The following is a 27,991-nucleotide window of genomic DNA, read 5'->3' on the forward strand; positions in this document are numbered from 1 at the left end:
ATACTTTGGACAAATGTCTCCCAATCCTCAGTGACTGCATTCAGGGCAGTCCTGACCATGAACTCAAAATCTAGTGTAGACCCCACGGAAGTCAACTGATCGCGAATTCCTTGCAACCTGAGAAGGAAGGGATCTATCTCCTCACCTTTCTGCATCTGATATTGTCTCAGCTGATTTTCTAATAACATCTTCTGTTGCACGAAAGAGCCCTGATACAAGGTGGTCAGGGTCTCCCACATCTCCCTTGTTGTGTTCTTCTCAGCAATGTGTGTTACTGCATGATCTTTGACCCTATCTACGATCATGCACTTGGCCTTATACTGGGCCTCGTATTATTTCAATGGATCAGCATCGACTGGTTCAGCAACAATCTTCAAGGCATAGTCCTTGATGCGATGTTTGTCTAGGATTGCCAGGATCCTAGCCTTCCAGAGGACAAAATTGGATGCTCCATCCAATCTGTTCTGATCCCTCAAACCATTCATTGCCATCTCTGCTAAAAAATAGGATTGGTTCTCTTCTCCCTCTCCTACTGTCAATCGAGCAAGACTTGGATCTGGATTCCTTGGGTGCAAGAAACCCTCTAAGGAACAGCTCCTCTCTAGACTCCCTCTGAGTCTTGATCTCCCTCTCGGAAATCTTTCGGCCAACTGTCGAATCGCTCCTCTCCAATCCTCCTTTGTTGCTGCAACCTGGATTTTAGATTTCTTGGCTAGAAATCTATCAAGGCAGTGATTCCCTCTACCTTGGTTCAGTCTCCTTAGACATTGTTCTGCACCAATAGAAACAGCGTCCCACCAGCTCCTCAAATTGAAAATCTGCTCAGCTTCCTTAGCCCCGGCAACTTGAAGAATCTGAGTCCTTCAGGCTCTACGCAATCACTGTGTGGACTGGATCAACTCCTCTTAGCCAACTGCGTCAATCCTTCGAGGCTCAGAAAGATGACGTGGCTCTGCATGAGCCTGATTTGCCCCCCTCTGCCTCTACGCTATTCTTGACAGCTGACACAGCTACTACATGGGCTCCTCCCAGCTACTGTGTCACCTCCACCTGGCTCAGAGTGCTGACACAGGCACTGCGTGAACCTCTGCGTCACTTTCTCTGCACTACGTCATTCCTGCTTCTACATCTCTGACTCTGGAACAACACTGTCACTCGGGACAACTGCTTTTTTGCTGCAAATTCTCTGGACTTCTTGGTTGGTGACTTCAGTCGCCTATGATTTGCAATTGCTCTAATACCATGTGAAAATTTCTAAATCCAACATCAGAAACCCCTACTGCAATTACTAGTTTAACATCTCCTACTTGTTCTTTGCATTAACGAGTTATTTAATTACATAAATATCGATGTAAAACACAATTGCAGCCAACACATACATATAGATCATGAACTGAAATAAACTGAGACAATCACATAAGGGACACCGTTATTTTTGGACAATCATCCCCAGAACAACCCAATTCAGGAAAACCGGTGCAGCATATAGAGGGTTTGTATTATTAAGCAGATTCTTGAATACAACTAAGGTGCCAAATATGGCTTACCCAATAGAGAAAACTCCTGGCAGAAATACCTCTATCCGGAGACAGATATTCTGGCAAATTCAGCAACTAGATGATCAAACCCCAAAGATGACCCGGTTGTTCCCAGTGCTAAGTAGCGATGGTTGCTCCAAGCTCTGCATGGAACTGCGTCACCTCCTCTAGGAGCTGCGTCACACCCATAGTGAGCCTCCCTTGCTCAGAAAATTGATTTGTTGAACTGCTCCCTCTCTGCCCCATAGAATCTCCCCAGCGCTACCTCTAAGGTCCTGCGTCAGCCCCTTACGGCCTCTGCATCACTTGCGTCAGCCTCTACGTCTCCCTTCGTGGGACTGTGTTGTCTCTCCCAGCACTGCTCTGCCTCTCTGCTATGTATTCTTCGGCCTCAAATTGAAGTTCCCTTGTCGAACTACCCCTCACTGCAACTCAGACCACTAGCTCGATTTTCTCAACAAACCACGCCCCCAGAAAAATCGAACTCTTTGATCTCCTTAGTGTGTCTCCAACTGACCCTCAAGCCTCCTCTTATACTTTTTATGTTGATGAATCAATGGTCGTGATCTAATCTCGAATCAACGACTAAGATTAAAATAGGATTGATCCTCGTCACTTAGAACCTTCTCACCCATATTTTTATTAATACACATTAATATATTTTTATTTTGCTAAGTTTAGACTTAGGAACCCATTAAAAATATTAATTATTTTAATAACTCCTCATCCCGGTGGAATTGCTCCAAACTATTTCTGGGTTCTAGAGATCTCATGTGTTCTAGCCCCTTTCACAAAATTTCGGAGCTAGAGCACATCCAATGCTAGCCAAATTCAACAGGAAATAGTACATCAATCCTAGATCCTTCATCTCAAATTTCGCTACCAACATCTTCTTGCATTCTTGAATCCTTCGTTCTACACCAATGATGAATAGATCATCCACATATAGTAGAATAATGGCTGACTCATTATTCACGACCTTGATATATAGATTCGGATCAACAGTACTCTTGACGAACCCAATCCTGAGAAGATATGCATCCATTCTTGCATACCATGGCCTAGGTGCGTGCTTCAAGCCATATAGAGCCTTCTTGAGTCTGCAAACATGAGAGTCCCTGTTATTCACTTCAAATCCTTCAGGTTGTTCTACGTACACTTCCTCATTAATGGTCCCATTTAGAAATGCGGTCTTAACATCCATTTGATGGATATTCCACCCCATTGTAGCAGCTAGTGAAACCAAAGATCTAATGGTAGTGTACCTAGCAGTAGGTGCAAATGTTTCTTCATAGTCAATGCCTTCCTTTTGAGAGAAACCCCTTGCAACGAACCTTGCCTTGTACTTGTCTATACTTCCATCAATAACATGTTTGATCTTATAAATCCACTTCAATGTGACAACCGATTTGTCACTAGGTCTAGGAACGATTTCCCAAACCCCATTCTTCATGATGGATTGATATTCTTCCTACATAGCTTTCCTACAAACTTCTTCATGCTCAGCTCCCTAAAATGTAGATGCCTCGTCTTCAATCAACTTTGTCATATATGCAACATAACCAGAATACCTTTTCGGTTTCTTACTTTCCCTGGAGGACCCTTTCGCAACTTCATGTCCTTCAACATCTTCTAATGTAGATCTCAACCAATATGGCCTTTTCCTTGTGGTTGGGATAACCACTGATTGAATAGGCTCACTTGGTCCTTCTTCTTCATCATTTGGAGTAGAGTTCTCATGAACTTCATCTTCTTCAAATACGGGAACTTCTTCGTCATCAGAATCAATAGGAATATCCTTTGATTTCTTGTAAGCTTGATTCTCATCAAATATGACATCCCTACTTACTTCAATGTATCTTCCCTCCTTTATGTAGATTCTATAAGCTTTTGAGGAGAGACTATAACCAACGAATATTCCCTTGATACTTGTCGAGTCCAACTTCTTTCGCTTGTCCTTCGGAACATGGACATATGCTAGACTTCCAAATATGCGGAAATGATCCACACTCAGCTTCTTTCCTGTAAATACTTCTTCGGGTGTAGTATTATCAAGACTCTTATGAGGACTTCTATTTTGAACATACACGGCAGTCTAATGCCTTCCTCAATTGACCTATTCTTTCTTTCGGCCAATCCATTTTGCTCAGAATGGTAGGGAACAATGAGCTCCCTCTTAATACCTGCATCCTTACAATATGCAATTAACTCTTTAGAGGTGTATTCCCCACCATTGTCAGACCTTAGAGTCTTTATCTTCTTTTCGGTTAGGGTTTCCACCTCAGCCCTAAACTCCTTGAACTTATCAAATACTTCATCTTTAGTTTTGAGTAGATAGAGCCATGTCTTTCTTGAATGATCATCAATGAATGTTACATAGTAGAGATGACCTCCAAGTGTCTTGTCAGACATGGGCCCGCACACATCAGAATGGATGAGATCTAATATTTCTTTAGATCTAGATTCACTATGATGAAATGGCTTTCTAGTATGCTTCCCCAAAGAGCATCCCTTACATATACCTTCATGATCCAGCTTCATATCAGGAATGTCATTAACCAATTGACTAAGAGTAGGGATGACCCTATAATGAAGATGGCCATACCTTCGATGCCATAGTTCAATGGGACTTATTTCCATATGAACAAGGGCTTGAGGAGATGGAGTGATAATCCGGTAAAGACTTCCTTCTCGAACTCCAATAACCCTAGCTTTGTCAATACTAGAGTTCTTACCCTAAACCAATACTTTTCCATCAACAAAAGCAATTCTTTCCCCTTTATCTTCTAAACAAGAAATAGAAAGTAAGTTCCTTTTCAAACCTAGAACATAGAGAATGTTGTTGAGATGCAGCTTCAATCCATTATCCAGCTTTAATGATGTAGATCCCAGGCCTCTAACAGCATAGCTTTTGTTGTCACCCAATTCCACTGCATGGGAGGATGGTTCCTTTGATAGTGTGTGAAGTTGCCTACTTTCACCTGTCATATGTCTCAATGCTCCACTATCAATGATCCATGCATTATCATCAGTAAGAGATCCTGTAAGGGTAGCCAAGAATCCATGACTCTTGACTTTGTTGAATAGGTAGTAGATAATCTTCTTGATCCATCTTCCAGCAGATTTGAAACCCGATCTTATGTAGTTCACCATAGAGGGAGAATCCATGCCAACAAAGTGATCTTCAACTTCTCTTGACCTTAGCTCCGATACCATGTTGGAAAATCAAAGATATTATATTAGGGTTTGATTCTCCGATCTTGATAATTACTTGTGAGTGTGTTGGCTTCTTTTACTTCTTTATTATCTTATCTTTCATCAAGCAATTATACATACATGAAGATCACAAAACAAGAGACATAAGATATAGGCACATGCCAGGGCAAAACCCCCCTCGAGGGGAAAACCCAGTCAAAGTAATTCTTCCTTTCAATAGTATTATTTGAGACTCTTCACCCTAGACCAAGACCAGACTTTCCCTCCACACCATGTCAGCCTCCAAGATCTTCGACCTCTTTCCAACAACTTCGACTATGCAGTAGATCCCAGCAGCATGCAACTTCCGATAGCAGCAAAACCTTAGGAGACTTCAATCTCCTAAACCAAACCACGAAACAAAGAGAGAGAGGTGCCAAAACTTCGATTTTTCTCTTCTCTAGAGACTCCCCCAAACTCACACTTCTTTCCTCCTTCCGGCAGCAGACTTCGCATCCCCAACACTTCCCAAAAGATATCAAATTGTTGTGAGAGTGATGCTTCCAAATGACTTCGACTTCCTTCTTTATATAGCCTTCTAGTGGGTCGAATTAGGGTCTCTAGGCCGACTTGATCTTCCTTAGGCCGACATGATGTGGAGGACACATAATTCATATTTTGCTTGATACAAAACCTTTTTACATGATCTAAAAGCCCAAGAAGGGTCTCTTCAAATGTACAATGACTCTATAAACTCAATATTAATCCTAAGAGTCCACAATGGGGACTTTGACTAATATAATGATGACCCAAGCATGAAACCCATGCTTTAATAAGTCATTGTTACAACAATAAAAAATCTTTCTTTATTCTTTTGACAAGTACATTACATAATGACTCAAGTACATTATTGAAGACCGAACATAGTTACTTTTTCCAACATCTTGTTGAGAGTGGCCAAATTATGCTTCATCAACCTATGGGGCATCGTTCCAGGCCCGACTCAAAGTGTGGAAAAGGGGAGGGGAGGCTAACTCCTTGTGGACCCAAATGGGAAATATGCGAAAAGGGGTTATAATGAGCGGAGGGGGTTGATGTATGTGGTGTCGGGAAGCAAGACCACGCAACCAAAATCGAGGTTTCCCATGAAGTGACACTCCTAAAGCTAGTAGCCAGTAGAGGAGATTCCATAGGACTAGGATATAAGACTAACAACCAAGTTGGACAAGAGGACAAGAGTATAGACCAAGCCCGTTCTTTCTACCGAATCCTGCCACTAATCCATGTCCAAATATGTCAATGATATGTAAAAAAAAAAAAAATACCCAATTACATAATGAAAAGCCATACCTTTGAGATTGAAAGGCCCACCTTCAAACATACGATCATGACAGAATGGGCGAGGACACATAATGGTTGGCTCAGGTAGTGGAGATGGTGGCACATCGAGCTATCTGGGGGCTGCAAGGGGTTGTTGGCTGCCGGCTGAAGACGATCTAGGAGAAAAAAATTCTCCTATGGGTGTCACCAACTAGCGATGGGTAGCATCGCCCAAACAAGCCAATCCTTAGAAGTTCTCCCTTTATTGGCAAAAGCAGATGATAGATGCCTCAAAAAATTAAGCTAAACATAGTAGAGAGAAGGGGATTAGCTATAATGGAATCTTTCACCACCAAAACCAATCAGAAAGAAAGGAGTCTTAAAAACCTCGAGCCTCATCTCACAAATCAGAAAGTTCAACAATCGATGATCAGTAAATGATTATCCTTTCTCCTTTTTATAAATACCTTTTGGGTCTCTTCTCTTAAGTCCTAATTTTAATTTGAGGGGTGTTGCACCTATTTTGTTACAAGTCCAAGGAAGCAGTTGGACAAAAAATTTGCAATGTTCAAAATCATCAGCCAGCCAATTCTTATGTCATTATAAACCCAATTTCTGCAAATTGTAATGTAAATGATGCTAGTATGAACGTTTAATTATGTAACTATCTTGGTAAGCCTATGAACTTGGTAACGAATTTCATCCTAGGAGGTCTTTCGTCTCACCGAATTATGTGTATTTCTAAACACGGATAATCGGCAGAGTTTTTCCCTTCAACTTTAACCCCAAATCTAGGGTGAAATTTATTGTCGAAGTCTTAGGTGAGTCCTAGTGTTCTTAGTCAAGTCTATTGTAAAAGTGATTTGGGAATAATTTAAGCTATTTGGCTAAATTATTTTATTACATATTGCTTGATCTACTAGATCATATTGTGTCGTGGAATTGGGTAATATTTGAGGGTCTATAACAAACGGGTATTCCCCCTTTGAGGGTTGAATGTGTAATTATCTGATTTAAAAAATATTTTAGTGCATGGTCTCTAACAATCAAACACCATGGCTAAAGTATTTGAGAGTGGAAAAATAATTAATCCCCTCTTGTGTCAATTAATTAATTTTTCTGGCAAAAACAAAAATTAAATCCTAAGCCAGAAAATTAATTAATTTAAAGTCAAAAAAATAAAATTAAAGAAATTAATTTCTCCAGGTGGAAAATGACCAAAACATTCATGGTTCATGAAGAAGTAAACTTTTGGAGATCCCCCACCAAAACAAAAAAGGTTTTTTTAAGGAAAATTAAGCCCTTGGACCTTGGTGGTTAGGTCAAAGTCCAATTTTTGAGGAAATTAATCTAAAATAATTATTTTTGGATTAATAAAAAATGGTTTTAATGAGAAATCCGAAAATTCCTCAAAAATAAGTATTTTCGATGGCAAAGATTAAAATTTGATCAAGTATTTATCAACGGTCGAGATTATTTTGATGGGGATCAAGCCAACTAACCGTTATTTTCCACTTGAGGATTTATCTATAAATTAGAAGCCATTTGCTTCTCAAGACACAATGATAGTGACTCTGGTCTAAATGTGATTTTGTAAGGCTGGTGTGAAGCCACTCATCTGCTGGGAACGTTTGAAATCCATAATAAAAGACTTTGGGGTTCATTTCATGGTGTCTTTGTCTCATTCATCTGTGGTACGCGTTGGGTATGTGCTTTCCTATATTGTGCTTCAATGTTATATGAATTGTTATTTCATTTGTAGATGATAGGAACGTTTTGGGCTTATCTTAGGTGATTTGATTCATTGTATAGTCTAACAATTTTTTCTTAAGAAATATATACGGCCCTTGGGCTCCAAGTTCACAGACTGTAGGCACAGGTCGACCTTGTTTAGGCTTCAGGAAATTTATGTGATTTTCTTACTTTGTGAAGGTTGTAGTTAACATCTATCTTTTGAAATACATCAAGCCATTGTCATTGCTATAAAAATTATTCTTCAAAAATCTTTTCAAGCATTGTATTTTTTGTAAATAATTTTTCTAACCCTTGTTTTGCAACTAGTTGGGGTTTGGGAATTTATTTTTCAATTTTGTATAGATTGGAGTTTTGGGCACTTATATTTTCATTTGTGCAGCTGAGATTCAAAAAGATTTGTTGGGTTGGAGCTAAATCTAGGCCCTTGAGGGTAAGATCTAGCGTCTAGATTTTTTTGCAAGGCCAACATCAAAACATTTTGTAGGAAATTGGACAAATTTGAAGTTCTAAAGCTAATTCACATTTTGGCGAAGGTTTGCAAATTTTTTTTAGGTCCTCCAGGCCCAGCGTGGCCCTCTATCCTCGCCATCTACCCTTCTAGGCCTAGACGCAGGCCAAATCTGGCCTCTTCTTCCTTGTCATGGACCCCATCAACCTCTTTAGGCCTTTAGGCCTGGCCGCAGGGCTTACGACCTCCTTCTAGCCCTCCATCCCTCCTCTTCCCTCATCCGCTAGCCTTCCCTCCACTCAGCCAGCCCTCCAACATCTGTCGCAAGCCTTCCCTCCCCATCGACACTCTTTCCCTACCTCCTTATCCCTTCATCTCCCTCCTTTTTCCCTTTGGCTCCCTCTCCTTACCCCTGCCATCAAGCTCTAAGGGCTTCTAGCCCTTTGCCGCAGTCCCAAAGGGACTTTCTCCTAGGCCGCAGCCCTAGCCTCTTGTGAGGCCTTCTCCCTTGGCCACAACCTTTAGAAGGCATGTTGTGGCCTCCTTTGATCCTTGACCTTAGCCGCAGGCCTATTAGGCCTTTGCGGCCCCCTCTAGGCCCTCTCTCGTGGCCCTAGCCTTGCCTCATTTGCCCTCTTCCATCTCTGATTTGATCATTAAATTTTCTGAGCTAACAATTGGTGTGTTTTGCAGAGAATTTGGCAAAGTTTTTGTCCTTATAAGTATCATAGCTACTGGGAAAATTTTGGGCAAATTGGGCAGGCTTCTTCTAGGCCTAAGGCCCAAGGGTTTGATCTCTAAACCCTCTTTCCTCATTGTTTGCTACAGCAAGAATATAAATTCATAACAGTGGTAAAAAAAAATATAGCTTGAATGCACTAAAAACATCAAAAAGTTTCCTAAGTTCCGTAACTAGCTATTGGACAAATTGGGCATTATTCATTTGACATAAATTCATAAGTTTAGGTGACTGTTATCTCTGCATCATAAATCTGATATATCAGTGTCATATACATCATAAGAGAGCTAACTCATTCATAAATTTGGTCTTGGAAAAGTGTCTTTAGTAGTGGATTGCTTCACTTGCATTTGACAAGCATATGCATCTCATTTTGCACCTAAAAATGCTCTAAAACACAAGTAACATACTGCTGTCATAATCTCAAGCGACAAAAGGAATTTTATGGTTTCAAGATCTAGTGATAATAATCACTCATTATGGAAAGGCATTGTTTATATTAAGTTGCTAAAGCATTTGACAATTGCTGAAGTATCTTGTTGCTAAGAAGACACTAACAATTTGATTTTTTCTTGTAAGTTGTATAAATTTCAAGTTTGCACTTATAAGCTCACTCTCTGAAGCACCTAAATTACATAATCCAATTGAATGGTTACCTAAGTAAGTAAATCTAAGATTCTATTGGGTGTTGGTGTCTCTTACATATTGATCTAAGCATAATTGTCATTGGCATCTCTTGATAGCAATAAGGAATCTAATCACAATATTGGCATCATCTTCTAAAAGGCATTGTCTCTTTATTGAATTAATTTTCATTGGATCTTAATTTTGAATAACATATTGGATCAGTGCTCTATTTTTCATTTACTTGTCATCACTGTTTCATGATTAATATCTTCTTCTGGATGATAATTTTATCTTGAGCATATTGATGATTTATATTGTTTCGTGGATATCTATTGTATCTTGTTGGCACTTGTTAAATTGGCGCATTCTCTTTTGGTTAAATATTGTCTCTTAATTTCCATTGTTAAGTACTTATTGTCATAATTTAAGATCAATCATAACTGAAGTACTTAACATTAACAATCCTAACTCAAAAACCACTCAATAATCTTGCATCTCATCCTAAGAGCTAGTCTTGCACTTAATAACTTACCTCCAAGCATAAGCTTGGTTGATAGAGAATAGGGTCACCTTTCTCATCTAGCACCTCTTTAGTGGTTAACACAGTGACCTTGCAGTTGTTAGAGCCACGGTCTTTGCAGCGCTAGAGGCACCGGGTGGTTAGTACCTAAGGAGAAGTATCGTTAATCAAGTCTCTACTTGCTTCCCCTTGGCCTCTTTCTCACAACCTACTCTAGACACTAGCTTCAAAATAGTTAAGAGAAAGGATACACCTAGAATAGGCATTTAATTAGAAGTAACCAAGATCCTTGCATCACACCTAAGTCTTAGGATTTGCATAGCATATAGGATAGTTAAGCATTCAAGCAGTGGTTGTTCATCCAGTCATTTGGTCCATAATCGATATAAAGCAAGTTGACTCCATAAGGCACTAGTTTCATAAGTAAATTTAATTCAATCTCTAAAGGCTTGCTAAATCAACCAAGTGGCTAGGCCATTCAATCGTGTCTCTTGGACTCGTTGGTTGCCAACATGTCCTGCTGTTGGGAGACAGCTAGAACGGATAGGTCAGGGATCAGAATGACAGACCCCAACCTGAGTAGTTGTCGCATTGTGCCTGTACAACCTGAGCGACAACAAGGCGCTAACAAGTTTCCCTCCATTTTGCCCCAAATTTGGTTTCTTTCACAAGTTTTCCTCCAATTACCCCAAACTACCCAATGTTACCCCACTAGCATTGAATAACGGATTTCCCCAGTTATAAATGACTATAGTCTACAGGTTGGATAAGCTACTTTGTCCTCCCTTGGGCTATTAATTAGAAGAGGACATTACAGAATACTAATCTCAAACTTTCTTGAGTTAGTTATATTTTTAGTATTATATGTATTTCAAAAATATGTTTGTTACTAGGTGTCTATGTCAGAACATACCTGTTGTCGCACAGATTGGCACGACAACGCTCGGACCGGAGGCTGTCACTCTGATCCCCGATCCCTCCGTTTAAGCCCGTCTCCCGCGGCTAAGGGGGGTAGACCCTGCGAGATAGTGAAGACCAACTGCCAAACAGTTGAGTGGGAGACACGATACACGATATGATAAGCACTAGATGGATTTAAAGATTTAATAGACCAGTGCCTTGTGGAGTCAATGTTTAAATGATTACTTTTTAAATGATAAGAAAGCATGGACCATGAACAGCAACCATCTATCATCAGCTAAATCATGTGATCAAAATGATATCCGGCAACTGAAAGCTTTGAAGAGATAAATGCCTTAAACCACCATGAGCATCATGAATTATTAACCTGACATTGGATTTCGTGTTTCGACTTGAAAATTTCAGATCTCAGCATGAAAGATATTAACGTGAAAAACCACTGATACTGGAAAAACTAATTTTCCACAAAATTTTAATTTTTTTTTTTTTTTTTTTTTTTTTTTTTCAAAAATTTTTAAATCTTTTCTCAGTTTTTTTTTTATTTTTTTAATATTATAAAAATGAAAATTTAAAATCAAAAAAAAATTTAAAATTTAAAATCTATTCTAAAAAAAACTAAATTATATTAAAACTAAAATTAAATAAAACAAAACCTAAATAAAACTTTATATATATATATATATATATATTTTTATATAATAAAATCTAAAAATAAAAAACCCAAAACTAATTTAAAACTAAACTATAAATATAAAAATTAATCTAAACCAAAATATGAACTAAGTATTAAAACTATTTTAAATAAAAAGAACAAAACTTAGTCTATCATAAAATCTATATAAAATCAAAACTATACAAAAATTTAAAACTAAACCTAAAAGAATTAAATTAAAATCCAATTTAAAAAATCTAAAACGTAACAGAAATGAAAACAGCAAATCGTATTTTTGTTTTTCATATAATATAAAATTATTAAATCTAAAACTAATGAAACGTAACTATGCCAAACCCTTTCTTATAATACAGAACCCTAACTAAGCCACCAAACTATCACGCTAAGCCCATTTATAAAACATATGACAAACAACGAATAATTTAGAGAACGACGGAATGGCTTCAGGCATACTATGACTACCCGTGAAGAACGTTGGTGACTTAAGAAAAATCGCGATTACTTGACGGCTGAAAGCGTGAATGAGATCCAATGTGATGAAAGATGACAGCGGAAATATGAACCAGTTTCGAATGCTCCAGACTTCACTCATGCCCAAAACGAATACGCAGGCAGAAAAAAATTCGTACAACAGCTGACCCAAGGTTACCTGAGCGTGAGCGTGACTGGAGCGATTGGATTAAGACTGCATCGAATCTTACCTGGACGAATTTCTGCTAAAAGACTTCAACTGAGCTCGGATTTTACAGAGAACCCTAGCCGTCAACTGAGAATCGTATTTCAAATGTTGTCTGAAAGGAACAAAACGCATTACCAATCATACGTTTTCATTCAAGAATAAACACGCATTACCTGTGGGGAGCAATTTCTCGTTGCGAAAGGCGGTGAATGCGAATGCTTTGATACCAGTGTGTTTTGATGGTGGACTTGGAACGCTGTCTCGTTGCCCTAATGTTTCAAAACTTTTCTTTTTGGATTTGATGGCAGCAGATAGGGTCACAGCTTTCTATTTGCCAGCAAAGGAATTTGACGGCGGTATTGAGATTTATACTGAAACTGATTGTCGGCTGCCTGAGATACGCTGCTTTCTCCACTTGACCCTTGATGGCAGTCCTGCAATTGCAAAAAAAACAAAACCCTGAACAAAAAAAATGTGAAAAAGCAGAAGCTTGAAAACCCTAAATCAGCTAATAATTTACAGATTTGGCCCCATGAAATGACAGATGTGACAATAATTGCAGTAATGTTTTCAGTATATCAGAAAATTTTGAACTTCACTGTGAACAGAAAGAAAATCTCTCAATGTAAAACAGAAAAGAAACTCTTAATGATTAACCCAGGGAACAATCAGCTGGGCTCTGCACAGAAAGTGCTTGCGGGAGTTGGCTGGTTCAGCCGAGAACTTCCCCGAACGCCCACAAAATTTCCTTCAAAAAATGTTTTCCTGCACATCTCAAGCAACCATCAGCAAAGAGAGAGAGAAAGCTGCTAGATCTCAGGAAATAATGGAGATACCTGCCATTATTTCAGAAACCCTAGCAGCCCTCAAACCCTAGCAGGTGAACAAGATACCTGTGCTCACACTACTCTAAAAACAAGCTATGATTAATGGCTGAAAACTGAAATATGCAGAAAATTAAAGATCTCACAGCAATTCCAGAGAGTAACACCAACACGATTTGGACCCCAAAGTCTTTTTATTTAACCAGAAAATCAGATTACAAGAGAGCTTTTTCAGTACAGACTCACAGATCAGATCATCTAAAATGACCCCCTAAGACCCTATATAAAGGAAATGATCCCAACGGCTAGTTTTGGGTGATCCATGTAGAACTGATCTCGACCGTTGATGAGGATCAAGACATCTCTTGATCTCATCCGTCGATTTATTAACTTAAAATATTATTATTTGATTAGTTAGGGTTTTTTGCTTCATTTTTTAATTTTTTATTAATTTTTTATTATTTTATTATTTTTATTCATTTTTTAATTTTTTAATTCATTTTAAGATGGATCATCAAACTAAGCCTTCGGAAACATCACCTAGGACCTAGGACTTAGGACTCATGAGGGGATTTAAAACATTTCTCGACCCTCAGGACACATTACATCATGACTTTTACAAAATTACATCTTAAGGGACAAACCCATTTAATACAGACCCTCACAAAACACCCAGTTCTGCGACACAACTATAATCTAGCAGATTTAACACACTAGGATTTTCCTAAAGTTCTGATGACGAAATCCATCCCGGCTTTGGGGTCAGGTTTGAAGGAAAACTCTGCCGATCGTGGATCGGTGAGACGAAAAACCTCCCGGGACGCAGATCATCATTAGAAAGTTAGGTCCACCTAGGCAACTTTACATACATGACTCTGATCTGCTTAGATTATTTACAACTTATACATGCAGATTGGGTTTACAACAAAAATGATCAAGCTGCTGATGATGGCAGGACGGCACGGACATGCTGATCAGGTGCTGCTTCTTTCTGTCAAGAAAAACGGGATGCACTGCATGGGTAGTTGACCAGTAGAGGTCAACATCTGGCTCTACTTGGGGACACGTTGCTGCTTGCAGGAATGTGAGAATCCAGAATCTGCATCCATACAACACAAAAATAAGTAGCGTCCATCCCAAAAAATCAGCATATACATTAAGCACAGGAAAGATAAAAGCTCTTAATTTATTAACTATCTAAAGCAGAAATAAAAATGCGGAAAAAACAAGGAGTAGGGTTAGGAATACGATACAAAGGATGCCCTACGGCATCAGATGTGTTCAATATAGTGCATACTGAGCATTTGCCTGCTTTCAGGCAAATCTGTCGGCTGCTTGTCGGATGTGCCATGTCCAATTTTGCATATGGTAGGACTCCTTCCTATCCGAAAATCAAGCTGCTCACGGCCGTCTGATGCATCAAATCTTCGTCTAATCTTCTTCCTCTTGCGCTTCTTCTTTCTGGCAGGATGAATTACTGATGATCTGGAACTTTCTGTTTCGAAACTATCAGATGAAGTGTGTAAGATATGCATGCTAAGTCCTTTTGTGTCTTGCATCTGATTTTTATCGTTTTTAAGCTTATCTGGATCACCTTCAATTATCCACCTAATGACCTCCTCATAGTAAGATGGAACTTGTTGCGGCAAATGAGAAGGCTCCTGGTTTCTCTTATCATCTGACCATTGTTGAATCTTTTGAACTTGTATTCTAATGGCATCTATCTGACTAGAGCATTCATCCCTTATAGCGCTGATTTGCATGGCATGGTGTTCTTGCATGTGTTTTATTACTTTATCATTCTTTTCCTCTATGTCCATCAAGCAATGTTGCATGAAATTTATTTCTTCTTTATGATTCGCTTGCATGTCAGCCAACTGATTGTTATGATTGAATGTCATAGAGTCAATTTCCCTATCATGATCAGCGTTCATGGTCACCATATTTTCCTCTAAGACTGACATCTTGCTTTGCATGCTTCTAATTTCTGTTTCATATCTAATTTTCATGGCCTCAATTTCCTTAGCATGCTGATTTTGAGTGACCTCTAACTCTCTATTACGTTTTTCAAGATGGGTGCGTAAAGTTTTAACATCATTGATAAGATTAGTTTGGTTGCTTTCCAGATTTTTCACCAGCATCTTTAAATCTTGTATTATTTGCTTTTGCTCCTCCTTTTCATTGTCATTTATCCCTGATTTTTCACTATGATGATCTGCAATATTTCCGGTGGATGACACATTCTGACCTTGAAATCTTTCTTCAACAGCTGAATTACTTTCTTTCTGTTCAACAATTTTAGAAGTAGAAGGCAAGCTGTTTGGACTATCATATCTATCTTTAAAAGCATTGAGAATGTCTTGTAAAGAAGTGAAAAAATCATTAGGAAAGTTATTAAACCAATTCAAGGCATCAACCTCTAAAGAACGGACAAATAGACGCATCTTGAAATCTTCATTATTATATTGAGGAAATCTACAGTATAAGATCATTACACAAGTAAACATGTTTAAATGCCTTTTAATAGCGACCGAATCATCACCCGAGAACTTAAGTAATTTACCAATGGCCTCTTTCGGAAGATCATGGAGATTATCAGTAAAATGACATGGTTTAAATGAATAATCCATGATGAACAATGAAGGATCAAATGGATAATAGAAAGAGATTTCTGCTCAAGAAAATTAAGAGATGAGAGAAGTGGAGTCGCCACTTGAACAACAAATCTGATTCTAAGATCCGAGAAGCAATCAACAAACAGATATGTGGTAGGCTTCTTGTCTGGGAAAAATAAGAAAATGGAGTCGCCACCCAAACAAGAAACACACCGAAGAGATGCTGCTGATATGTGATGAAAAGATGCCAAAATATTGAATCTGCCAGCTCAAATGAGAGATGAGAAGATGAATGTCGATGAAACTCCAGGAACAGAAAAACTCTGTCCCCGGCAACGGCGCCAAAAATGTTGTTGCACAGATTGGCATGACAACGCTCGGACCGGGGGCTGTCACTCTGATCCCCGATCCCTCCGTTTAAGCCCGTCTCCCGCGGCTAAGGGGGGTAGACCCTGCGAGATAGTGAAGACCAACTGCCAAACAGTTGGGTGGGAGACACGATACACGATATGATAAGCACTAGATGGATTTAGAGATTTAATAGACCAGTGCCTTGTGGAGTCAATGTTTAAATGATTACTTTTTAAATGATAAGAAAGCATGGACCATGAACAGCAACCATCTATCATCAGCTAAATCATGTGATCAAAATGATATCCGGCAACTGAAAGCTTTGAAGAGATAAATGCCTTAAACCACCATGAGCATCATGAATTATTAACCTGACATTGGATTTCGTGTTTCGACTTGAAAATTTCAGATCTCAGCATGAAAGATATTAACGTGAAAAACCACTGATACTGGCAAAACTAATTTTCCACAAAATTTTAATATTTTTTTTTTTTTTTTTTTTTCAAAAATTTTTAAATCTTTTCTCAGTTTTTTTTTTATTTTTTTAATATTATAAAAATGAAAATTTAAAATCAAAAAAAAATTTAAAATTTAAAATCTATTCTAAAAAAAACTAAATTATATTAAAACTAAAATTAAATAAAACAAAACCTAAATAAAACTTTTTATATATATATATATTTTTTTTTATATAATAAAATCTAAAAATAAAAAACCCAAAACTAATTTAAAACTAAACTATAAATATAAAAATTAAACTAAACCAAAATATGAACTAAGTATTAAAACTATTTTAAATAAAAAGAACAAAACTTAGTCTATCATAAAATCTATATAAAATCAAAACTATACAAAAATTTAAAACCAAACCTAAAAGAATTAAATTAAAATCCAATTTAAAAAATCTAAAACGTAACAGAAATGAAAACAGCAAATCGTATTTTTGTTTTTCATATAATATAAAATTATTAAATCTAAAACTAATGAAACGTAACTATGCCAAACCCTTTCTTATAATACAGAACCCTAACTAAGCCACCAAACTATCACGCTAAGCCCATTTATAAAACATATGACAAACAACGAATAATTTAGAGAACGACGGAATGGCTTCAGGCATACTATGACTACCCGTGAAGAACGTTGGTGACTTAAGAAAAATCGCGATTACTTGACGGCTGAAAGCGTGAATGAGATCCAATGCGATGAAAGATGACAGCGGAAATATGAACCAGTTTCGAATGCTCCAGACTTCACTCATGCCCAAAACGAATACGCAGGCAGAAAAAAATTCGTACAACAGCTGACCCAAGGTTACCTGAGCGTGAGCGTGACTGGAGCGATTGGATTAAGACTGCATCGAATCTTACCTGGACGAATTTCTGCTAAAAGACTTCAACTGAGCTCGGATTTTGCAGAGAACCCTAGCCGTCAACTGAGAATCGTATTTCTAATGCTGTCTGACAGGAACAAAACGCATTACCAATCATACGTTTTCATTCAAGAATAAACACGCATTACCTGTGGGGAGCCATTTCTCGTTGCAAAAGGCGGTGAATGCAAATGCTTTGATACCCGTGTGTTTTGATGGTGGACTTGGAACGCTGTCTCGTTTCCCTAATGTTTCAACGCTTTTCCTTTTGGATTTGATGGCAGCAGATAGGGTCACGGCTTTCTATTTGCCAGCAAAGGAATTTGACGGCGGTATTGAGATTTATACTGAAACTGTTTGTCGGCTGCCTGAGATACGCTGCTTTCTCCACTTGACCCTTGATGGCAGTCCTGCAATTGCAAAAAAAACAAAACCCTGAACAAAAAAAATGTGAAAAAGCAGAAGCTTGAAAACCCTAAATCAGCTAATAATTTACAGATTTGGCCCCATGAAATGCCAGATGTGACAATAATTGCAGTAATGTTTTCAGTATATCAGAAAATTTTGAACTTCACTGTGAACAGAAAGAAAATCTCTCAATGTAAAACAGAAAAGAAACTCTTAATGATTAACCCAGGGAACAATCAGCTGGGCTCTGCACAGAAAGTGCTTGCGGGAGTTGGCTGGTTCAGCCGAGAACTTCCCCGAACGCCCACAAAATTTCCTTCAAAAAATGTTTTCCTGCACATCTCAAGCAACCATCAGCAAAGAGAGAGAGAAAGCTGCTAGATCTCAGGAAATAATGGAGATACCTGCCATTATTTCAGAAACCCTAGCAGCCCTCAAACCCTAGCAGGTGAACAAGATACCTGTGCTCACACTACTCTAAAAACAAGCTATGATTAATGGCTGAAAACTGAAATATGCAGAAAATTAAAGATCTCACAGCAATTCCAGAGAGTAACACCAACACGATTTGGACCCCAAAGTCTTTTTATTTAACCAGAAAATCAGATTACAAGAGAGCTTTTTCAGTACAGACTCACAGATCAGATCATCTAAAATGACCCCCTAAGACCCTATATAAAGGAAATGATCCCAACGGCTAGTTTTGGGTGATCCATGTAGAACTGATCTCGACCGTTGATGAGGATCAAGACATCTCTTGATCTCATCCGTCGATTTATTAACTTAAAATATTATTATTTGATTAGTTAGGGTTTTTTGCTTCATTTTTTAATTTTTTATTAATTTTTTATTATTTTATTATTTTTATTCATTTTTTAATTTTTTAATTCATTTTAAGATGGATCATCAAACTAAGCCTTCGGAAACATCACCTAGGACCTAGGACTTAGGACTCATGAGGGGATTTAAAACATTTCTCGACCCTCAGGACACATTACATCATGACTTTTACAAAATTACATCTTAAGGGACAAACCCATTTAATACAGACCCTCACAAAACACCCAGTTCTGCGACACAACTATAATCTAGCAGATTTAACACACTAGGATTTTCCTAAAGTTCTGATGACGAAATCCATCCCGGCTTTGGGGTCAGGTTTGAAGGAAAACTCTGCCGATCGTGGATCGGTGAGACGAAAAACCTCCCGGGACGCAGATCATCATTAGAAAGTTAGGTCCACCTAGGCAACTTTACATACATGACTCTGATCTGCTTAGATTATTTACAACTTATACATGCAGATTGGGTTTACAACAAAAATGATCAAGCTGCTGATGATGGCAGGACGGCACGGACATGCTGATCAGGTGCTGCTTCTTTCTGTCAAGAAAAACGGGATGCACTGCATGGGTAGTTGACCAGTAGAGGTCAACATCTGGCTCTACTTGGGGACACGTTGCTGCTTGCAGGAATGTGAGAATCCAGAATCTGCATCCATACAACACAAAAATAAGTAGCGTCCATCCCAAAAAATCAGCATATACATTAAGCACAGGAAAGATAAAAGCTCTTAATTTATTAACTATCTAAAGCAGAAATAAAAATGCGGAAAAAACAAGGAGTAGGGTTAGGAATACGATACAAAGGATGCCCTACGGCATCAGATGTGTTCAATATAGTGCATACTGAGCATTTGCCTGCTTTCAGGCAAATCTGTCGGCTGCTTGTCGGATGTGCCATGTCCAATTTTGCATATGGTAGGACTCCTTCCTATCCGAAAATCAAGCTGCTCACGGCCGTCTGATGCATCAAATCTTCGTCTAATCTTCTTCCTCTTGCGCTTCTTCTTTCTGGCAGGATGAATTACTGATGATCTGGAACTTTCTGTTTCGAAACTATCAGATGAAGTGTGTAAGATATGCATGCTAAGTCCTTTTGTGTCTTGCATCTGATTTTTATCGTTTTTAAGCTTATCTGGATCACCTTCAATTATCCACCTAATGACCTCCTCATAGTAAGATGGAACTTGTTGCGGCAAATGAGAAGGCTCCTGGTTTCTCTTATCATCTGACCATTGTTGAATCTTTTGAACTTGTATTCTAATGGCATCTATCTGACTAGAGCATTCATCCCTTATAGCGCTGATTTGCATGGCATGGTGTTCTTGCATGTGTTTTATTACTTTATCATTCTTTTCCTCTATGTCCATCAAGCAATGTTGCATGAAATTTATTTCTTCTTTATGATTCGCTTGCATGTCAGCCAACTGATTGTTATGATTGAATGTCATAGAGTCAATTTCCCTATCATGATCAGCGTTCATGGTCACCATATTTTCCTCTAAGACTGACATCTTGCTTTGCATGCTTCTAATTTCTGTTTCATATCTAATTTTCATGGCCTCAATTTCCTTAGCATGCTGATTTTGAGTGACCTCTAACTCTCTATTACGTTTTTCAAGATGGGTGCGTAAAGTTTTAACATCATTGATAAGATTAGTTTGGTTGCTTTCCAGATTTTTCACCAGCATCTTTAAATCTTGTATTATTTGCTTTTGCTCCTCCTTTTCATTGTCATTTATCCCTGATTTTTCACTATGATGATCTGCAATATTTCCGGTGGATGACACATTCTGACCTTGAAATCTTTCTTCAACAGCTGAATTACTTTCTTTCTGTTCAACAATTTTAGAAGTAGAAGGCAAGCTGTTTGGACTATCATATCTATCTTTAAAAGCATTGAGAATGTCTTGTAAAGAAGTGAAAAAATCATTAGGAAAGTTATTAAACCAATTCAAGGCATCAACCTCTAAAGAACGGACAAATAGACGCATCTTGAAATCTTCATTATTATATTGAGGAAATCTACAGTATAAGATCATTACACAAGTAAACATGTTTAAATGCCTTTTAATAGCGACCGAATCATCACCCGAGAACTTAAGTAATTTACCAATGGCCTCTTTCGGAAGATCATGGAGATTATCAGTAAAATGACATGGTTTAAATGAATAATCCATGATGAACAATGAAGGATCAAATGGATGATAGAAAGAGATTTCTGCTCAAGAAAATTAAGAGATGAGAGAAGTGGAGTCGCCACTTGAACAACAAATCTGATTCTAAGATCCGAGAAGCAATCAACAAACAGATATGTGGTAGGCTTCTTGTCTGGGAAAAATAAGAAAATGGAGTCGCCACCCAAACAAGAAACACACCGAAGAGATGCTGCTGATATGTGATGAAAAGATGCCAAAATATTGAATCTGCCAGCTCAAATGAGAGATGAGAAGATGAATGTCGATGAAACTCCAGGAACAGAAAAACTCTGTCCCCGGCAACGGCGCCAAAAATGTTGTTGCACAGATTGGCATGACAACGCTCGGACCGGGGGCTGTCACTCTGATCCCCGATCCCTCCGTTTAAGCCCGTCTCCCGCGGCTAAGGGGGGTAGACCCTGCGAGATAGTGAAGACCAACTGCCAAACAGTTGGGTGGGAGACACGATACACGATATGATAAGCACTAGATGGATTTAGAGATTTAATAGACCAGTGCCTTGTGGAGTCAATGTTTAAATGATTACTTTTTAAATGATAAGAAAGCATGGACCATGAACAGCAACCATCTATCATCAGCTAAATCATGTGATCAAAATGATATCCGGCAACTGAAAGCTTTGAAGAGATAAATGCCTTAAACCACCATGAGCATCATGAATTATTAACCTGACATTGGATTTCGTGTTTCGACTTGAAAATTTCAGATCTCAGCATGAAAGATATTAACGTGAAAAACCACTGATACTGGCAAAACTAATTTTCCACAAAATTTTAATATTTTTTTTTTTTTTTTTTTTTCAAAAATTTTTAAATCTTTTCTCAGTTTTTTTTTTATTTTTTTAATATTATAAAAATGAAAATTTAAAATCAAAAAAAAATTTAAAATTTAAAATCTATTCTAAAAAAAACTAAATTATATTAAAACTAAAATTAAATAAAACAAAACCTAAATAAAACTTTTTATATATATATATATTTTTTTTTATATAATAAAATCTAAAAATAAAAAACCCAAAACTAATTTAAAACTAAACTATAAATATAAAAATTAAACTAAACCAAAATATGAACTAAGTATTAAAACTATTTTAAATAAAAAGAACAAAACTTAGTCTATCATAAAATCTATATAAAATCAAAACTATACAAAAATTTAAAACCAAACCTAAAAGAATTAAATTAAAATCCAATTTAAAAAATCTAAAACGTAACAGAAATGAAAACAGCAAATCGTATTTTTGTTTTTCATATAATATAAAATTATTAAATCTAAAACTAATGAAACGTAACTATGCCAAACCCTTTCTTATAATACAGAACCCTAACTAAGCCACCAAACTATCACGCTAAGCCCATTTATAAAACATATGACAAACAACGAATAATTTAGAGAACGACGGAATGGCTTCACGCATACTATGACTACCCGTGAAGAACTTTGGTGACTTAAAAAAAATTGCGATTCTGAAGAACTCGACGGCTGAAAGCGTGAATGAGATCCAATGCGATGAAAGATGACAGCGGAAATATGAACCAGTTTCGAATGCTCCAGACTTCATTCATGCTAAAGACCCAAAACGAATACGCAGGCAGAAAAAAAAAGATTCGTACAACAGCTGACCCAAAGTTACCTGAGCGTGAGCATGCCGAAAGCGTGACTGGAGCGATTGGATTAAGACTGCATCGAATCTTACCTGGACGAATTTCTGCTAAAAGACTTCAACTGAGCTCGGATTTTACAGAGAACCCTAGCCGTCAACTGAGAATCGTATTTCAAATGCTGTCTGAAAGGAACAAAACGCATTACCAATCATACGTTTTCATTCAAGAATAAACACGCATTACCTGTGGGGAGCAATTTCTCGTTGCGAAAGGTGGTGAATGCGAATGCTTTGATACCAGTGTGTTTTGATGGTGGACTTGGAACGCTGTCTCGTTGCCCTAATGTTTCAAAACTTTTCTTTTTGGATTTGATGGCAGCAGATAGGGTCACAGCTTTCTATTTGCCAGCAAAGGAATTTGACGGCGGTATTGAGATTTATACTGAAACTGATTGTCGGCTGCCTGAGATACGCTGCTTTCTCCACTTGACCCTTGATGGCAGTCCTGCAATTGCAAAAAAAACAAAACCATAAACAAAAAAAATGTGAAAAAGCAGAAGCTTGAAAACCCTAAATCAGCTAATAATTTACAGATTTGGCCCCATGAAATGCCAGATGTGACAATAATTGCAGTAATGTTTTCAGTATATCAGAAAATTTTGAACTTCACTGTGAACAGAAAGAAAATCTCTCAATGTAAAACAGAAAAGAAACTCTTAATGATTAACCCAGGGAACAATCAGCTGGGCTCTGCACAGAAAGTGCTTGCGGGAGTTGGCTGGTTCAGCCGAGAACTTCCCCGAACGCCCACAAAATTTCCTTCAAAAAATGTTTTCCTGCACATCTCAAGCAACCATCAGCAAAGAGAGAGAGAAAGCTGCTAGATCTCAGGAAATAATGGAGATACCTGCCATTATTTCAGAAACCCTAGCAGCCCTCAAACCCTAGCAGGTGAACAAGATACCTGTGCTCACACTACTCTAAAAACAAGCTATGATTAATGGCTGAAAACTGAAATATGCAGAAAATTAAAGATCTCACAGCAATTCCAGAGAGTAACACCAACACGATTTGGACCCCAAAGTCTTTTTATTTAACCAGAAAATCAGATTACAAGAGAGCTTTTTCAGTACAGACTCACAGATCAGATCATCTAAAATGACCCCCTAAGACCCTATATAAAGGAAATGATCCCAACGGCTAGTTTTGGGTGATCCATGTAGAACTGATCTCGACCGTTGATGAGGATCAAGACATCTCTTGATCTCATCCGTCGATTTATTAACTTAAAATATTATTATTTGATTAGTTAGGGTTTTTTGCTTCATTTTTTAATTTTTTATTAATTTTTTATTATTTTATTATTTTTATTCATTTTTTAATTTTTTAATTCATTTTAAGATGGATCATCAAACTAAGCCTTCGGAAACATCACCTAGGACCTAGGACTTAGGACTCATGAGGGGATTTAAAACATTTCTCGACCCTCAGGACACATTACATCATGACTTTTACAAAATTACATCTTAAGGGACAAACCCATTTAATACAGACCCTCACAAAACACCCAGTTCTGCGACACAACTATAATCTAGCAGATTTAACACACTAGGATTTTCCTAAAGTTCTGATGACGAAATCCATCCCGGCTTTGGGGTCAGGTTTGAAGGAAAACTCTGCCGATCGTGGATCGGTGAGACGAAAAACCTCCCGGGACGCAGATCATCATTAGAAAGTTAGGTCCACCTAGGCAACTTTACATACATGACTCTGATCTGCTTAGATTATTTACAACTTATACATGCAGACTGGGTTTACAACAAAAATGATCAAGCTGCTGATGATGGCAGGACGGCACGGACATGCTGATCAGGTGCTGCTTCTTTCTGTCAAGAAAAACGGGATGCACTGCATGGGATGTTGACCAGTAGAGGTCAACAATACCCATATAGGGGTAATAAGGAATAGCATTTTGGCTATGTTACCGGATCCGTCAAGCCCAGTGGCTGGATCCGCGGATCCCCAGATCAGAGACGGATTTGGATCCGGATCCACAAAGATCTGCCCCACCCAACATTTTTTTGTGTAAAATGGTTTGACGTCAGCACATATTTCCAAATTATATCTCAGCGCAGAATTCCAAAATGAAAATGTCAGCGGATGAATAACGATATTGGAAAAATCAGCCGCGCGTAAAATGGTTTGACGTCAAATTATATGTCAGCGCAGAATTCCAGAATGAAAATGTGAGCGGATGAATAACGATATTGGAAAAATCAGCCGCGCGAATAATTAACAAGGGAGTTCATTAATTTCAAGATTATAAACATGCAATTGACCATATTATAAACTTTATTTCAAGATTATAAGATGTGGACGTTTGGATATTCTAATTAAATTATATGTTTATTTTAAAAGTTTCATAAAGTAAGTTCATTTAATTTAAATATAATAACTAGTAATTAACGTTTCAATATTATGATACATTAATTTTAATATTATTAAATTAATAATTATTTTTTTCACCTGAAATTAATAATTATTTTAAAAGTATTATATAGAAGTTTTATATTTAAAATTTTAAACAGAAGTTATAATTTTTTTTATACAAATTTAATTAATATTTATAAATAATATATTAATTCTGATATTATCTATCTAATATATATTTTTGTAGGTACTATATATAAAAACTATATATTTATATGTTTTTATTTTATTTTTATATAAATTTAACTTTTAAAAATTACAAAATATTTTATATTTTTTGTACTTGCCGTATCTAGATCCTAGCTTTTCAAAAAACTGGTGGATCCGTATCCGAATCCGGATCCGTATCCATATCCGGATCCAAATCCTGGTAGCTTAGCATTTTGGTATAGTAAGTAAAACTAAATATGGTGAAGATGTTATTTTGAATGTGTCGAGACTTTTCTTTGAAAAAAATGTGATTCGGATGTATTAGTATGCCAACCAATTTTGCTACTATAAATAAAACCATTCTTCTAAAAAAAAGAAAAAAAACGGATATGCAGTAAGAAATGAAATCCAACTGAATTTTGCATGCCTTAGTGTATCAGATCCAATCAATGCACTGGAAGTCTTCCAGATCCACACAATTAAAGGCATGTTAAGCAAATTCACAATTTATATATGCCAATTAGATGAAAAAATATACCACATTCTTCCAGTACTCATCAGTTAAATGCACAACTTGCAGATCCACGCCAACCTAATCCAGAAATACAAAAGTTAGTGTGATTTCATACCATTTCTTAAGAATGCAATTGTATAGTAAATCCAAATATTATAGTAATCAGAATCGTCATCATATTTCCATCACAATTCCACAACTTCCATTTAATTGCATTTAATGGCTTTCCTGTTCAATAGATACTACATGATTTATGCCTAACGTATTGGCATCCATCTTTCATGGTTCAACCAAGGATGAAAATTATGCCGATGGGATATACCAAATAATAAATACAAAAATGGGAAAATTTGAATGGCATTCACGAAAGAGATTATAATAAAAAACTTCTGAAAACACAATTAATCCTATCTATAAAACAAGAAGTTTTTTTTTAATGTATTTTAATATTTTTCCACTTTTTTATGACACAATAAATTGCAAACTCCAAATGAAATTGTGACCTGCAACATGGCACATCTTATGAGCAAAGCAAGGGTCACATCAAGTGAAGAACATTCCCATGGACCAATATCGAAGAGAAAAGAAAGCAAATTAAGCCTTAAATCACAAAAGCAAACAAAGTTTGGAGCAAATGAAGAAGTCGTCTGCCTTTATGTAGTCGTTGAAGGTCATAAAGTCGAATCAAGTGAACAATAATCCTAAAGAGGGGAACATTGTACCTCCTCCTCACTTGGAAAGCATCTAAAATTTATTTCAACTCATTCCAAGTCAATTTCAAAAGAAACACTGCACACTCAAGCCAAATCATCCCTCCTTTTATGTTTGAAGTCACTTTGCTTTATGGCCACTCGTTGGACATTAATAAAATTATCTTATCCTATCCTATCTTATTCTAATGTTTCATGGAAATTCCTTGAGTTGTGGTAGGGGTATGGGCCTTCATTTGAGGCATATTTTGAAGGTTAATAAACATTATTTAAGGTTTTGTTGGACCTGTTTTAAAGGTACTGCCCCCTTTGGAGAATCACATCACCTCCCTTATGAAAGTTTCAAGCAATGTAAAGTTAAACTTTGTACTGACTTAGTCTCCATGTTTATTGTGGATGACAGTTCAATCTTTTTTAAGGTATCTTAGGCATTTTCTAAGGAACAAAAGAGGGAGAGATGTTGAGAGCCTTATCTAAAAATAGAGAGCTCACTTTCCTCCCGAATCTTTGTGAATTGTTGAGATCATTTTTGCCATAATGTAATATTTTCATGAAGTTTTGGTGTCAACTTTGAAGTCTCTTTTTCTTATCTATTCCACATATTTTTTCAAAAGAAATTTTATTAATTCAAGACTACTACAAGGCTATCAAGATTGATCCATTTGAAGGGCAACTTTGTCACTTAGAGGGAGAAGTCTAGGTAAATCTCTCACTTTTTCTTTGATGGTGTGAGGTAAGCATTAATTCTCCTTGTTGGGCCATACCCTAGAGGTTATTCAACAAGGGATTTGATTTTATTTCATTCCACGGTTGAACTTATATTTGAAGACTTTCCCCTTGGAAGATCCTTTGTAGTAGGGCTTGGTTTCATTACTTGTCTTGATTAGACAAAGAGGTAATTTAACTTCTATGATTCTACCTCTTTGCCCTAATCCATAAGCATTGAGCAACCAACTTAAGAGGGGCATTCATCTTGACTCTAATTGCCCCAGTGGAAATAAGGCACTTAAGCCCTAATACAACAACAACCCATTTTTTACAAAATTCAAGTTCTCGTGTTTTATTTATTTATAAGGTCACGACTCACAACCAAGCCAGACACCAGATTGGTGTATCAGATCCCCTTGTTTGTGGGATAGGGACCCACCTCATAAAAATAGAAAAATAAAAATATCTAAGTGTCAAAATAAAAAGTAAACTGTTGAAAATATTTCATTTATTGTCTAGAAAAAAGTTCACATATTATATTTTTTTATCTGGACAATTTTCTTGGGATGTGCCATATTAATAATCTAGAGCGACCTAAGAAAAAACAGCCCTCTTGTTTTATGTTTTCAAGGTTTATCTGACATCATTTGAGGGTGTGAAGGTACCTCCACAATTCTGAAAAATTGCTATAGCAATATCTTCTCAAGGACTAGAAAGGCTCCTTGCCTAGGGTTTTGTGGAAGAGGTTGTTTCGTACCCTTTATAGCCCT

At 37.2% G+C, this 27,991-nt stretch overlaps 1 protein-coding gene across 10 annotated transcripts in view; it reads right to left on the bottom strand.

Annotated features, from left to right (window-relative positions):
• The window catches only part of LOC149153393 (uncharacterized), a 420,894-nt gene that overhangs the window by 351,671 nt on the left and 41,232 nt on the right, over positions 1-27,991 (bottom strand). For 8 of the 10 annotated variants that reach the window (XM_089438847.1, XM_089438840.1, XM_089438841.1 and 5 more), the window contains exon 3: positions 25,828-25,881. The exons of the other annotated variants lie outside the window; for them this stretch is intronic. In XM_089438847.1, the coding sequence (XP_089294973.1) occupies positions 25,828-25,881 (54 nt within the window). The remainder of the gene's footprint in view (positions 1-25,827; positions 25,882-27,991) is intronic. 10 annotated transcript variants of the gene reach the window in all.

Source organism: Pinus tabuliformis, chromosome 9, assembly GCF_031772625.1.
Source record: "Pinus tabuliformis cultivar Carrire ecotype Pingquan chromosome 9, CPIR1, whole genome shotgun sequence".
NCBI lineage: Eukaryota > Viridiplantae > Streptophyta > Pinopsida > Pinales > Pinaceae > Pinus > Pinus tabuliformis.